At 45.1% G+C, this 15,796-nt stretch overlaps 2 protein-coding genes across 3 annotated transcripts in view; one reads left to right on the plus strand and one right to left on the minus strand.

Moving 5' to 3' along the window:
• ADCY4 (adenylate cyclase 4) overlaps window positions 1–3,647 on the plus strand; it is a 43,689-nt gene extending 40,042 nt beyond the window's left edge. Inside the window, exons 24-25 of the mRNA XM_044426836.1 lie at window positions 422–685; window positions 3,256–3,647. Of these exons, the coding sequence (XP_044282771.1) occupies window positions 422–685; window positions 3,256–3,408 (417 nt within the window). The 3' untranslated portion in view covers window positions 3,409–3,647. The remainder of the gene's footprint in view (window positions 1–421; window positions 686–3,255) is intronic.
• A 5,342-nt stretch (window positions 3,648–8,989) lies between these two features.
• LTB4R (leukotriene B4 receptor) lies at window positions 8,990–15,796 on the minus strand. 2 transcript variants are annotated; one of them, XM_044426838.1, is made up of 3 exons: window positions 15,627–15,796; window positions 12,871–12,874; window positions 8,990–11,019 (listed from the first exon to the last, which is right to left on the minus strand). In XM_044426838.1, the coding sequence occupies exon 3, from the start codon at window positions 10,988–10,990 to the stop codon at window positions 9,902–9,904; it is 1,089 nt and encodes a 362-aa protein (XP_044282773.1). In that variant the 5' UTR covers window positions 10,991–11,019; window positions 12,871–12,874; window positions 15,627–15,796; the 3' UTR covers window positions 8,990–9,901. The 2 variants fall into 2 exon arrangements, with proteins under 2 accessions (XP_044282773.1, XP_044282772.1); XM_044426837.1 differs by lacking the exon at window positions 12,871–12,874 and having other exon boundaries at window positions 8,990–11,014.

Here is a 15,796-nt window from a genome sequence, read left to right on the forward strand (position 1 = left end):
AAAGAAAGAAAGAAAGAAAGAAAGAAAGAAAGAAAGAAAGAAAGAAACCCTCTCTTCAATTTAGCAATAAATTTTGACTGTGCAAAACCCTGATTGACTAGTTCCTGTGATGTCAGCAGGAACCCTTCCTTCTCCAGGCCCCCAGTTTAGGACTTATCCAATGGCCTATTTTCTAAATGAATAAGGTGATGAATGGAATTCCAAGAATTCAGAGGGTGAATTAATATGATGGCAACTCAATGGTAACCTGAATAAAGCAAACATTTCAAAAGGATGTCCCCCAAAAAAGAGGAAGTAGGGTGGAACAGATAGCAAAGCCCATGTTCAGTCCCCTGGTATAAGTACTCAACAGTTCATTTGTGAAACCTGGCAAGAGAGATAATGGAAACAGTACATGGGGTTTTGTTTTGCTTGTTTTCAGCACCTCTTGAGCATGTTAGTCTTTGCACTTCCTCTCCATTTGCATAGTGTGAAATATGGCCCCATGAACAAATTATTTCCTGATTACTGCTATATGATTTTTATGTCTATGATCCCAAATCCTCTGGTGTCTTTTCTAGGTATAAACCATGGACCGGTTGTAGCTGGAGTGATTGGGGCCCAGAAACCGCAGTATGATATTTGGGGGAATACTGTTAATGTGGCCAGTCGTATGGAGAGCACAGGAGTGCTAGGGAAGATCCAGGTAGGATTGTTGGAAGAATGATTTTATGGCTGGCTGTGCTGTGTCTTTCTCGCCCATCCAATTCCAGCTTTGAATCCCTCAGGCTGATTCAGGAAGACTGAGCCCATCAAATATTCTCAAGGCAACCCTTATGGATGTGGGGGTGCATCTGAAAGGTGCAAAAACTCTGGGTGGCTTCCCACCAGCAGTGGTTCCTTGACTAGATAGACCTTTGATCAGGTCAGACACTGTTCTTCTCATGTTTTCAGATTCTGGGTCCTCTTTTAGATACAAATATTTTGGGATTGAGGAAGAAGGAACCCTGTGGTTTATAATTTAGAAAAGTGGTGGAACAACTCAGGCCTAGGGATCATGTTCTGTCCTAGTGGCTTTCCAGATTTGCTCGGGTGACCACACTCCTCTGTGGCCCCACCAACTTTACACGAACCAACACTCACTTGGTGGTTTCTTGATTCTTGTGCTGTTTCCCATCCCCACCTGTTCTAAAATGTTGAAATGACTCTCCTAATCCTTAGTGGCTGTCCAAAAGAGGTTTGAGCTAGATATATACTGGTTTGGCCCCATTTGTCTTTGACCCAACCACCACTGAAATGCAAGAGTTTCCCCACAGTGGAATGTAGTCTTCACATTCAAAGTTGGTGCAGCTGCTGTGATTTAGAGACGACATATCTTCTCAATATTTTTTATTCTGGAGGCAAGCCAAACCAATATGCTTAAAGTCAGCAGAGGGAGAGCACCAATAAACTAAATAATGTTCAATCTATGTGGCATTAAATAACACCAATTAATTCATAGAATCATAGAATAGGAAGGGGCCATGAAGGTCATCGGATTCAACCCCCTGCTGTTGCAGGACACCAAGTTACACCTCCCACTCAGATGACTGTCCAGTTTCTTTTTGAATGTCTCTAGTGTGGGAGAGCCAATTGTGTATGAATAGGAAGGAAGTTTCTTTTAGAGTAAGAATAGGCAGATTTGCTGTGAGCTGAGGAAGTTCCTCCTTGGAGCAGTCACAAACCATTTTCCAAAGAAAATGCTCTTTATTGCTCCAAGTACAAATCACCCATGGATCTCTGGACATGTGCAGAGCAGTTTGTTGAACCCAATCTAGTGTTTACCTCAAGGAACTCTCCTTATGAACATGTCTGGGTGCCTGATCCTGCCTAATCTTGGAAGCTAAGCAGGGTCAGGCCTGGGCAGAAATGGGATGGGTGACTTGAGTGTATGATTCTATGATTATTGCTGTCAACTGCCTAGAGAGCTTTGGCTATGGGCAGTATAAAAATGTAATAATAATAACAATTTACAGCTTTCCAAAGTGCTGTAATAATAGATTCTCAGGACTGGCTTTCTGTAGGCTAGCATGCCTCCTCTCTGTGGGCTGCTCATTCAGTTTGGCCTCCCTCCTCTACTGACACCTTGCAATGAGGTTGAGGCTTGCGGGTGGTGGTCTGCCTGAGAATTTCTCATCCTCAGAGACACCTCAGGAGTGCGTCTTGGGTGATAGTGCAAGATAGGGTGATAGTTTTAGAGATCTTACAGATCTGATTAGAAGACGTGGGACATCCTGTTACCCAGTCTTTGAATATCACACCAAAGTTGACCAGTGGGGAGCAAGCAGGTGTTGTGTATTATTGTTACTTGTACTTAATAATGGCAGGTGCAGTGCTATGCATATTCCCCCCAACCTCAATGTAAAAAACCCATACCGCTTCCAGCATCCCACAGGAAGCATGCTTAGTGAGGGATGCTGGGAGGTGTGAGCCTTTCCCCCCCCCCCCATCTTAACACAAACAGTATGTGCCCTCAGAGTTTTTAATCCAGAGGTGCCCAAGAATGCTCTCTTGAAATCCTTCACTGGACCTGTGCACAGATGGGCCATTTTCACAAATGTCTTCCATGGAAAGAGAAATTCTCCAACCCTTTCTCAGGAGTGCAGTTCAGAATTAGCAGAAGTAGCATGAGGAGCATTTTGAGGCCCTGCTGGAGGGAAATGCTAGCAGCAACCCTGGAAGTAATAAAAGAAATGGTGGAGAAAATTTGTAGAGAATTCTGCAAAGCATCCTTCTTTTCTTACAGGGAGACAAAAGAAATGTTCTCAGTAAAAATTCAGAGAAATTTGCACCCCACTCACTTTTAAACCAATAATGAAATCCTGCTATCTTTCTTAATAGCATGCTTTTCAAAGCATAGAAGATCAGTTAAACGAGCATATTCTTATTCCACTACCACTGATCTTTGTGGTTGATAGCTATCATGTAGAAGTCACTATGCTACAAAATTTACTAAATTAATATTTATACCTCCAAGAACAGCTCTTAGATTTTGCTGATAAAGCTAAATTTCTCATGGTAGCTAAATTTCTTTGTAACCAAACAGGATTCAGAATTCTAAATCCAGATCACGAACATGCACTTGCAGAAGAATATTAATGAACAAAAGTAAAACTTGGAGCATCCATATTCATTGTGACCATTGTTGCCCTACCCCAAAATCATGTTTTGCTCAAATTTCTATGTCTTCCTCTACAGTCCTTTTCTCTTTTATGTACTCCTCTTCTCTCCTTGTAGGTCACAGAAGAAACAGGCAAAGCCTTGGAGACCCTGGGCTATGCTTGCTCCCTCCGTGGAGTTATCAAGGTGAAGGGCAAGGGTGAACTGAAAACGTATTTTGTTTGTACAGACATGGCCCGGTCTGGACCCCAAGTACCCATGCTCAGCTGAGAGTCCTGGAAAGCTGCAGGTCCTTTTTCTGCCACTTGGAGCACCAAAGGGTTTGATTTCAAGTCACCACTCCAGCATTCGCAAGTCTTTGTGGGCCACAGTTTGTTCGTGGGCTGCCAAAAAGTCTCCATATGTCATGATGGACTGGCTATAGGAGGATGCTTTGATTGTGCGCTGGGGAAGAGACAACAGGGAGATTTCTCCCATGGAAGCAGTGCGAAGTAAAGGAATTCCCTTAAGCTGAGTTTACTTCTCCTCTGAAAGACTGCAGTTCCAACCACACAAGCAATGGGGAACACAACACCATGTAACTCCTTCCTATCAAGTCTATCGACCCACCAAAAGATCCCCTGGAGTCTCTTTAAAGGACTAGACAGGTCTTTTTTCTGGTTCACCAAGGAAAGGCAGCAATAGCCAGTAGAGTCTGGCCCTTCTTGGTCCTCCATTGAGGAACCACAGGCCAGTTGTTCTCTGTGGAGTCTGGTCCTCTGTGGTCCTCTTATGAGACTTCTTCAGCAAAGGCAGAAGCTGTGTGATGAAGCCCCAAACCCCAAGCACTGTGTCCAGGAACCTTAGAGGAACACTGAACCCCCACATGTTCCAAGCAACAGCTCCATGCGGCATGGCTTCATGTGCCTTTGAAGACCTCTCTGCTATTGCCTGCAGTTGGCAGAGCTGGACACCGGCTGTGAGATGTCTGCAAGGTCTTGTCCTGATGGGAGAGGATGGCCACTCAGCGGTCAAGCTTTTGCATTGTATGTGAAAGCTTCCAGGTTAATCTCCAGGCATCTCCAGGAAGAACTAGGTAGAACCTCCAGAGAGGTGTTGCTAGTAAATGTAATCAGCACTGATTCACAGTGTGATCCTAGAATAAGGCAGGGGTTATTTTGGAGAAGAAGGATGGGGTCAGATCCAGACTTCTGCTGTCTCTACCAGGCTGTGGTCCTCCATTGTAGATGAGGAAGGGAGCAAGTTGGGGTTTGGTTGAGATCTGTTTGCTTTGGTCGTAGAAACATCCAGTTGGAAGGGGCCTAGTAGGCCACTGGGTCCAACCACCTGGGCAATGCATATCTCAAGTCACCCACCCAGATTTCAACCAGGCTTGACCCTGCTTAGCTTCCAAGCTTAGGAAGGATCAGGCACTTCAGGCTACATGGAAGTGGTGTGTAGTGTGCCATGCAAGACAACATGGTTTCCTCCATCTCATTCTAGGCCAGCCCTTTCCCTGCATCCTGTCTTGCACCATGTTCCTCTTTTAACTGTGGTTTGAACTTTTGATTCTTGGCACATGCTCACTAGACAAGGCACTTGGGTGTTTAAAGGGGTTCACTTTCTCTCAAAAATTGCAGATCTCATCTACATCAATGTTGGTTTACTGGAAAAATGCAGCCCATGTCTGAGGTTCAGACCATGCCACATTGCTCTTTTAAAAGGGAACCAAGGTGGAAATAAGTTGGAGAGACTGGAAGGGGGTAACTTAGCTCCCCCCCCATCATTTTACTGGTTCATCAGTACACATCCTCTGGGTACACACACTTATCTACTTATCTCCAACAAGAAGCAGTGAATAATATCCAGTTTATTAGACTCAACTTTCACAAAAAGAATCTTGAGTCATCAAATTTCAGTGCAGTGGTTAGGTTGTTGGACTTGGACTGCAAAGATCTGAGGTTGCATCAGAAAAGGAAAGAGAAGGGCACTACTTGTCCCCAGAAAGCCTAAGCCCACAGAGAGTTTTCAGGAGTTTCCTGGGTGAAGCCATTGATCTCCAAGCAGACAAACCCATTTTAGCACTCCTCATGACCATCAGGAGTAGGTCCTTTCTAAAGCAAATGGGTCTTCAACACCAGTTCAGTTCAGGACCAAACTGCCCTATAGCACATTGCATTGGAACAGAGAGAGCCATTGCAAGAGTGTACTGTTGCTGGGAAATCCATGTTTGCCTACCTCTTGAGAAGACTGCAGCTAAGCTCAGAAGCGACAAGGAAGCCCAAGGGGGGAGTAAGGGAGATGACACACTGATCGCTCCCAGCATGGCAATCCTGTGAGTCCTAGCTCCACTGCACCAGGGAATGTGTGTCCACCCAGAGCTTCTCCACGAACTTCCTTGATGGAGTACCTTCAGGCAGTTCTAGAGCAATGTGCAAATCCAAAGGTGTGTGCCAAGATCTTCTGTGAGGCTGCAAGGTTTCAGGGATCCCAGTGACCTAAAGGCCAAGCGGCTCCCTTTCTCCTTGCAAGGAGGGAGAGCTATAACAGGGCTCTGCTTGGAATCAGACTTGCTGTGTTTAAGATCTCACAGGAGTAAACAGTATTGTATTTGTACAGAATGTCTCCAAAGTGGCTATTCTGTTGGCTTTGTTCTTCCTTGTTTACACTGATTTTCACAGATTTCTGCAGGGAAAGGCTGCACTGCACCCAAAGCAACTGTCCATGGAGGACACTGTGGACTTGTTTGGTATGAATTCCTGCTTGCTTTCTACCAACCAGCCTCTTCTGGGAAGGATAATTCTGCCTTGGTGTGAATGATCAGCCACATGTGATTGCAAAAGTAGAACAGGTTACCCCCGACACCAGGAGAGTATCTGTTGCATCTCTTGAGGGCTGTGACTCATACAGGGATGCAGGGGGCACCCCCTGGGATGCATTTTCAGACTCTACCAAGCAACCTTTTTACCAGTGCAGGAATGAAAAGCAAAAGGGAAGGAATACAAGTCAGAAAGTCAGAATAAAAGTTGGAATTCAGGCACGGACAAGTTTTTCATAGCTTTGCTAACATCCCTGACTGTTGAAGCTCAGTCCTGCTTTTTAGCTGAGTGCCTCTAGAGGGGTTTATTGCCCCCTTTAATTCAGAGACCTCCAAATAACCTCAAAAACCAAGGAGTCCATAATGCCGCCTGATATTCCTGGTCCTGGAATCTTAGTCCTGCTGATGGAGCAGCATCCCGAAGGCATAGGCCAGCTTAGGTAGGTCCCATGGAAAATACAGATCTGTCTGCCAACATTTTGCATCAATCCTTACCTGTCCCCCCACAGTGGGGGGGATCCACCACTCAAGGAGGTCACTAATGGTAGACTGGAACCATCCACACATTCCCCACCTCTCTGTGAGTGTGTGCAAACCAAAGGCTCTGCTCTGCTTCTGTTGCCTCAAACACGAAGTGCCCCCAGAATTCCAGCTGCACATGGGAGAAGGAGTGGAGCAGGTAGTACAGCCAGCTTTGCCCCTTCACCAGCTGGAGGATGCACAGTATATTTTGCAGCATCAACCATCATCTCCTAATGATGTTTGGAGATAATGACGGGATTCCTCTTCCTGACCTTCCTAAACCCCCAGGAACCTCCAGGAGACTTGGGGAGAGCATAGGGATATAATTCCCCCATCTTTCCAAACAAGGATTGAAGATAGATTCCTGCTCCTTTCCCAAACCCTGGGGAGAAGGCTTGGGATGGAAACCATGGAGGGAGCCAAAGCCTTAATGAGCTGGACGGGGCACATCTCCAATTTGGCTAGGCCTGTAGGCTGCAGATCCTGCACTTCTGATACACGATAGCCTTTTTATCCCACTGTTCTGATGTGGCCATTTGTCATTCTAGAGCAGAGCCCTACTCCATCCCCAAATGAGAGCACCTGTTTCCCTTCCCTTCCCTTCCCCTCCCGTCCCCGTCCCGTCCAGGCCCCTCCTGTCCCTTCCACTCCCTTGCACCACCTGCTGGCCAGCAAATGAAACACCGTTTCCCTTGCCTTCCCACTCCATCTAAGCCTCTGGCAGGCTGCCTGCCACTGTGTCAAATGTTGAAAAGCTGCTTCGTGGAAGAAGAGAGAAGTGGTTAGTGGTCTTACCTATTTCACCAAAGAACATTGATCGCAGAAGCAGTGGCTTTGGCTTTCGTAAAATCTGTTCCTTTTACATCTATGGACCGCCAGGCAGCTTTCCTTACATCATATGCTCAGTGATGGAATCTGATTTTGACCAAATTGCACACCCATTTGCCAAATTCACACACAAATTTGCACTAAAAATGTGAAATCTTCTTCAAATATGCAAGTCCCTGAAAAATGCATATTTTTACACTGGGCCCTATAGGGAAAATACATGCTTTACTTGTTGTTTTCTGTGGAAGGATTTTTCTGTCTATATTTGCATAAAATTACACATTTTTTAAAAACAGTCCATTAAAAAAAGTCCACACAACTCAAGAAAAGCAGAATCTGCAGCTCAGAGTTTCTGAAATTTGAACTTATCTGGGTCCATTGCAGGTTCCTTCAACATCTCTACTTCAGCTAGCAAGAGAAGTGACAAATAACACCTAAAAACCTAAAAATGTAACCTGCAGTCATTTAAGATTCCAGGCAGCCCTGCCCTGCTTTCTCCTTGGATATTCCACGGTAGTCTCCCATCTCCAGTTTTCCAGTCCTGTGCTCCGAACAGCATTCAGTAATGGCTGAATATATTCATTCCTCATTGTGTTTTTATATATTCACTATCCTCCCTCTTTTAGGGGTTTTCTACTAAAACATTTTATACTCCTTAAGACATCTTCAGATTTCCTCCCCAAGTCTGCCAATGCCTCCTCCTTGTGTGTGAATTGTTCCACTTTGGTTACATTAAGACCCAAACTCAGAGAATGAGTTGAAGTTCTAAAGGACAAAGAGAAATCTGCAGCAAACATAGAAACAGAGTGAGGCAGAAGGGTCCTCCCTGGCCATCTAGTCTGACCCCTGGCTCCAGCTGGCTCCAGTCTCGACATGCCCACCATGTGGACGTCCAGCCTATCCTTGAGCACCTGCACCGGTGGGGCCTCAACTACCTCCTGTGGAAGCCCACTCCATGCCCTCGGGGTCCTAACTCTCAGGAAGTACTTCCTGGCATCCAAATTGAACCTTGGTTCCCTGAGCTTTGCTCTGTTGAAGCGCATCCTGCCCTCCTCTGCAGGGGAAAACAGGTCTCTACCCACCTCCATGTGACACCCACTCACATACTGGATCCCCTTTGAGTCTCCTTTTCTCCAGGCTGAAGAGACCCAGTTCCCTCAGTCTCGCCTCATACGGCTTTCCCTGCAAACTGGCCACCAACCTTGTGGCCCTATGTGCAAAGTGTTGTAGGTGAAGTCCTCCATTCCATTGCCACTCATGGTTTCCTCCCAACAATCAATCCACATTTCAGGGCTACTAAAGATAACCTTCATTAGGCTGCTTTTAGGTCACTCTCTGGGTTCTTTTTTGTCCTGAACGATTTTCCTTTTTTGATACTTTTGCAAGACTGGCTTTCCCATAAATCTGCTGAAGACTCCTTCTTGTGTGAGTGGTGAAGTTTTTTGAGTACAGCTCCCAAGAGAATTGGGATTGTTATTCATATAAAGATGTTTTCCCTGATCTCAGTGCAGGGGAGGTGTTGGTATACCAGGATACAGGGAATACCCTTCCAACATGCTTTTACAGTTACGCAGATTAGTCCACACTAAAGATCGCATTCTTGTGCATGTTTAGGCACATCCTAAAAGTTTCTTATGCATGTCTGATTACTACCAGCACACATTTTAAACACTTCCTATAACACAGAACTCTGTCGATGCATTATTCCATATAAAGAATGTGGTTTTATTGAAATGGAATGTTCACTGGAAGTGAGTAATCTAGATATAAAAAAATACTCATATTAAATTTATACTCAAAGCCAGCCATGAAGGGGCAAACTATGATTTACATTGCAGAACAATGTACAAAGTCCACAATAAACCTCTCTTTCTTGCCAAATGCCCATTAAGTGAAGCAATTGTTTCAAGCAGACTCAAAGACAAGGTTTTTTTAAACCACCCCACCCATCAATCTTTTCAATCTTCTGCCACCGTCTTCTACCCTTGGGGGCTTCTATGGTTCATATGCTTTTGAGGTTAGCTGCAGTACATTCTAAAAGCAGTGGAAAAGCACTGGGTAATAAATGAGCCCATCTCCCAGAAGGCAAAGGTACAGATAAGAAAGATGTTTTAGCGGGAACGTGAATGGTAGAATCATTATGCAACATCTTTTCCTCCTTTCCTTTTCTCTTTGCCTTATCTGAAAAACATTTGGACGGTTCTAGTTTTTTTGTAGCAGTATGATTAGAACAAAATAAAAGCTCCAAAGACAGTTGCAAACCTCCACTAAATCAGAAAATGTGACAAAAGAAGGTAGGAGAGGCCAAGATACTGTGCCTATGATAAGTCCAATAATCCTACTTTCACTTTAGAAATATAGTGAAACAAATGAAACTCTATATGTCCTCAGTATCTTCTTATTTGTTACAAGTAGACTCTACCTTTCAAGCAGAGCCAGAGTTTGAACAACCCAAGTTTAGCCTCCCATGGTTCATTGCAGCATACAGAAAAAGGGAAGCTGGTCCTTTCAGACAAGAGATATGTGAAGAAGCTCTGTAGAGAGAGACCATTTCTACTACACGGTATGAAATCAAACAAAATGGTATGCAGAATCCACATCTCCTGACAATGGGCTTTAAGGTGACTTGAGAGCCTTTGAAACATCTTTTTCCAGACCTGATGACCCATCTGTAGGGGTAGTAGATGTGGTTAAGAACTCAAGAGTCCCATTATTCAAGGTTTCAGCTTTGGCTTCTCCATGGCGTTGAAGATCCCGGATGGTCCCCATCCTGCTGCTGGAGACTTCTGAGGCTGTTCCTTCAAATAGTTTGGCCATAAATCCTAATCCGGCTGATCGGATAAAGGAGCTGCCACTGAAGGCATAAAGGATGGGGTTGATGCTACTGCTGAAGAAGGCAAGAGCAACCAAAGAAGGCCTAGCCATCTTCCCTGCTATTCTGACCTTTTCAGAGCCACTCAACACAGCAGCCACGTCCAGAAGGTTGACCACGTGGTAAGGAAGCCAAAAAAGGGCAAAGGCTATGATAATGAGACAGATGAGCCGGCCAGTCCTGCGCTTCCGCCGAAAACGTGTCTCCTTTAGCCGCTGGCTGATATTCCCGTAGCTACCGAGGATAGCAATAAAAGGCAACACGAATCCAGTGATGGTTTCAGAGAGGTTCAGGAAGAGCACGTCTTTGGGTGTGGGGGGAAAGCGGTCGCAAATAGGCTTTCCTTTCTTCATCTGCACTGTTCGGTAGATGAGTACAGGAATAGCTAAGAAAAACCCAGTGACCCAAATAGCCATGACCAACAACCGTATGCTACGTCTGGTGCGGATCTTCTGCGAGATGAAGGGCCTGGAGATGGCAAGGCAGCGGTCTAGACTCATGAGGGCAATGAGGAAGACGCTGGTGTACATGCTGACCCCGCAAATGTAATTGCAAACCTTACAGATGACTTCACCAAATTCCCATTTCCCAGCACTGAGAAAGCGCAGGTATATGGGTGCTGTAATCATGACGGCCAGGTCAGCTATGGCCAAGTGAAGGATGAGCAGGCAGGTGACTGTCCTCTTGCGGACACGGCAGCTAGCACTCCACAGGACAAAGGCATTGCCCGGGAAACCTATCAGAAAGGCCAGCGAGAGGACAGCTATGCCGATGGATGCTCCTGGCACTGATGACACCGTTGTGGAGTTCTGGTTTCCTTGAGAAGCATTCATGATCCTGCTGGATGCTGTGAGATCCTGGAGTGGGAAAAGGGAATGAGAGAGGGATCAATGTATTCAGTGCATTCCCTCTGCTGTCATATCTCAAGGTCAGGGCTCATTCTACAGTATGCTGAGGTTCAGTCCTGCATGGAGAAAACCTTGACGCAGTGTGGAACAAGAAGGAAGCTCTGCTCTGGAAAGAAGCCTGCAGAGAAAAGCATTTCGGGGAACTTCACCATGCTTTGCAGGAGGAAGTGAGAAAAAAGCAGGAAGCACAACAGCAAGGTTCCTGCCCATCTCCTAGTATGGCACCCAGATTTATTTTCTTCCCTGCCCTCTGCCTTAATCAGAGCTTGTTTATACACTTCTGGCTCTTTGGTTGGCGTGTCTGTATCCCTGAGAACTAGAGGGCTGGTGGGTGAGAATTGGGAGAAGAGGCCCTGATCCAGGTCAAAGATCCCTGGCCAAAATACAGCTGGTTTGTTTGCAGGTTTCAGAGGCTTATTCCTTGTCATGGCTAAGGACCACCATGTTAATTTCCCAGAATGCTTCAGTGCAATGCTCCATCAGGACTATCGTGGAAAATTTAAAAGCCTGTCAGTCAGCCAGCTGGTACCTCTCTTGGGAGAGGAACAGAAAAAATAAAATAAGTGGCTGCAGCAGGCAATGGTGGTTTCTGACAGCGGAGTGAACATGGTCACAGCCCAAGGCTGTCAGAAGCTCATGTTGGGTGTGAGGCAGAACAAATGTTGAGATGCACATTTTGCGCCCAATGCTAAAAGATCTACTTGTGCAGTACTCTGGCAGACACTGTGGACACCTGGAGGTTTCTGTCCTGAGCCCTTCATTTGATGAATCTGGGTTTCCACCACCCCTCTTGGGTTTCAGGAGTGTGTGAGATTTAGGCACTTAGCATAGATTCACCTTCAGCTCCTGGAAAAGCCAAATCTCAGTGCTTGCTGTGTCAGAGATGTTATGTTCTACTGCAGCCATGGTGACCTGGTGTCCTCCAGATTTTGGGGACTACAACACCAATCACGCCCCCCGCCCTTGGCCTACCATGCAGGGCAAAAAATCCAGGCTTTCCTGATTGTCAAAGAGGAAGTTTCTCTGAATCAAGAGTTGCATCTAATGATTCCTCACACTAAGAGCACAGAGACTTCTAGTTCTTGTAGTTTTGTGGAGCAACTTTAATGCAGTTGTTACACAAACTATGGGGTAACCATCTAGAAATGTAGGAACAGAGGAAGCAAATGCCGACATGTGTGTGTAAGGACCGCACATTGCTCATCCTTTCAAAATCTACCAAGCAACTTCAGATGGAATTTTCTGGTCGGAGTTGAGCTCATTCTCCTTCTCTCTCTCTCATTCTCCTTCTCTCTCTCTCCCTTCTTCTCTCTCTCTGCTTCTCCCTCCCTCCCTCATTTGTCCTGCACACTGGAGGCAAGAGCAGGCACACTATGAACCTTAATGTAGTTTTGCAACAATGATACTTCTATTCCACCACACATAGTTTTTTTCCAGATAAGGGTGCTTTACATGTTTCACAACATAACCTAAGTGATGGTGGATGAATGCCACCCATACCTGATCCAGGATGTGAATCCAGGGCTAGTGTGAGTGGGAGGAAGTGCCGATGGCAGTGCTTCTAGGATCCACCTACTTGAATTTATGAGCCAACTCTAACTTTGTTCAGCGTGGCATGCAAGGGGTGGGATGTGGGTCACCTCATCTATCTCGAGATAAGTCATATATTCTGTGGTTCTGCTTACATCCTCTGGCATCTACTGGAAGCCCAGGCAAAGCTCAGCTCAATGTTTTGCATATACCTGCATCTTTCTGTGCAGCCAGATATTCAGGGCAGGCTCACCCACTCCCACCAAAGCATGAATGGAACTAGGCCTTTGTGGCACAGCCCTACATTCAAGCTGACTGCACTAGAACCAGTCATAAAACAAATGCCCTGACGTATTCCCATCACAGAAGCACCCCTTTCCAGCATACAAACTCATTTTGAATTAGGTGCATGGGCTTGCAGAGAAAAGGGCTAGTGTGTCATCTTTCTCCTCCCTACCTACCCTTTGTTCCCTTTGTGTTGTGCCTTTTTATACTGTAAATGCGTAGACAGACATGTCTTGTTTAACTCATTATGAGAAGCTCTAGGAACCTTTTCCCTCTTCTCGCCTCTTCTCACCTCACATCGCCACACCTAGCCCTAGCCCTAGCCCTAGCCCTAGCCCTAGCCCTAGCCCTAGCCCTGCCCTGCCCTGCCCTGACTTTCCTTTCCTTTCCTTTCCTTTCCTTTCCTTTCCTTTCCTTTCCTTTCCTTTCCTTTCCTTTCCTTTCCTTTCCTTTCCTTTTTCCTTTCCTTTCCTTTCCTTTCCTTTCCTTTCCTTTCCAAATAAATTGGCTGAGGTTAAAACTTTTCAAATAAATAAATAAACCAATAAGAAATAAGGTACTTCTGATTCTTCTTCTTCTGCATATGCTAATTTGCTCAAAAGCATGCAGATGTGGCATGGGAGGAGGTACCAGTGTTGTAATGCTATTGAAATAGCCTGAATTTTGCAGATATCTTCTGTTTTTCTTTCTGTCTGTTTGCTTAATGAAAAGCTACCTCAAAAAGTTTGATTCAAAGGCAAAAAACACAGGGCTACTCAACTGGAACTCCTCCAGCCACTGAGGAGAGAAAACTTTTCTCTCACATTTGAGATTTATTTTCCAGCTTTCTGCTCTACTCATAAAGAAATGAGCCATACAAAACTCTGTCCCTGTGGCTATTCTTAGCATGGAGTCAGCTGCGTGGCACATGCTTGGAGTAGAACAATTGAAGTTGAGGCATCTGCCAGGAAAAAGAGATGCCAAGTGCATTTAGGGCCCCAAATCTGGGGGAGCACACAGGGATTTAAACACAGCCTAAATAGGGAAAGCGCTTTGCATGACTTTTGACCCTTTGGGTGCAATCTTCTTAACTGTGCTCTCAAAGCTCATAAGCACCCAACCTCTGAGGCTCACTGGTTTCTGATGCAAAGTTGGGGTGTGGGGCAGAGACTTCCGCCTCAGTGGTCCTCAAGGTTGGTATTTTAGCCAGACAGCCAGTTAGGACCATATCAACGAGATGCTTCAGAGAGGGAAATGGAGGCTGTAGTACCATGAGGATGTATTCTTTCCTAGGTGCCCCAATTGCTTCTTGTTCTGTCTCCCAGAAAGCACCTTTTACCTTCTAGGTTCTGAAGTTGATTTCCTGACCTTGGGGAGGTAGCCCTTGAGTTTCTTTCTGTGCTGACTGTGAGGGGTGGGCTTAGAAGTAGGTCGATTCCCAACTCCAAGGCCCAAACTCTGTATCCAACCTCAGACCTGGGGATCTAAATCATCCTATAACCCTTCTAGTCCCTTCATCCAATTCTCTTAATTCAAAGAATGTTAAAAAAATGCATTCTATTAGGAAAATAGTCTGCAAAAGGGCAGGGCAGGGAAAGGGAAAGGGAAAGGGAAAGGGAAAGGGAAAGGGAAAGGGAACGGGAACGGGAACGGGAACGGGAAAGGGGGAGTTGTGCACAAAACTAGTTGGATTAGGAGAAATCTGCACCAACATACTTATGCATTCTTGTGGAAACATTTTTAAAAGCTGGTTATATTGTATTTTTCATGGATTCTCTATACATACATTTGGTTGTTATCATCACATTGTGTTTGCATGGAAATTTTAAAAATATATATCAATTGTTCACCACCCTGGTACTTTTTGACGATGGACGATTTCATTTCTATACATTAAATTTTGCAGCAGTTTGTTATTCTTAATTGCATTCCAGTGTAAATATTGAAATGCCAAATGCCAGTTTCAAAGGGGCATTCCCCCACAACTTGAGAGACAAGTCAATCCCTCTTCTTAAGGCAACCTCTCTTGTGAGATGTCTAAAAGCAAAGTATTTTCTCTCATGCATGTGCATTTGTGCAGATATATTGGGAAGATTAAACGATTGGAATTCAGATAATTTGTTGATTCAGATTTCCTTAATTCGGTGACAACAGGGCAAAAACCATATGCAATTTTAGTGCCCATGGGTTGTATAACATGTTCAATTTTATTTATTTTTTCTGTAGCCTGGCCACCCATTTGCATCCTCAAAAATGTCTCAGGATTTGTGTCATTCTGTGTCAAAATGTAGATCAAAGAATACTGTAGAGAATATTTGCCAGCTGGCTTTCTTTTTCTGGGAGCATGTGCATGAGAAAACGGACAATCTTGGAAACTGTCTCAGGGAAATATCTTCTGCAGAGCTTTGGCACAGCAATAAATTTGACATCAAAACATTTTTAATGATTTCCAACTAATCTAAAGTAAACAGCTTTAAATGGGTCCCTTGCTGCAAACCAAGATTAAAGGGGAAGCCAGATGTTTAGACTCTTTTGCAGACTGACACATTTGGACACTTTGCTCATTTGGACCTGGTGATGAAGATACATAGTTCTGCACATGCTTAGGGGAACTCTCTTCCTATGGCTTGACATCATCCAGAACTGAGCCCTGGCATCGGGAAATTCCTAGTGGATTTTTCTGGTTGAAACCTTCTCCTCTTTCATACACTTCACTCTTTCCCATCAGAGACCTGTGCATACCCCCCTCAAGAAAACACCTCCTCACCTGGTGGGACAGTGGGGATGTCTGGTCACCCCTTTTGCTGTTTTGGCTCCCCAGTCCCTTTTGTGCTGAATGTTCTGGCTTTTGCCTTGAGGATTCTTGTGCTGGTATATTCACATCCCCCTTGAGGAGCTGGTTTGCTTGGAAGTTGTTTTGCTTCTTGCTTGCTCTCT

This window comes from Varanus komodoensis, unplaced genomic scaffold, assembly GCF_004798865.1.
Source record: "Varanus komodoensis strain SLA01 unplaced genomic scaffold, ASM479886v1 scaffold187, whole genome shotgun sequence".
Lineage (NCBI taxonomy): Eukaryota > Metazoa > Chordata > Lepidosauria > Squamata > Varanidae > Varanus > Varanus komodoensis.

What these genes read in the sequence shown, in the direction of transcription:
- LTB4R (XM_044426837.1), bottom strand. Translation starts at nt 10,990, where the DNA reads ATGAATGCTTCTCAAGGAAACCAGAACTCCACAACGGTGTCATCAGTG.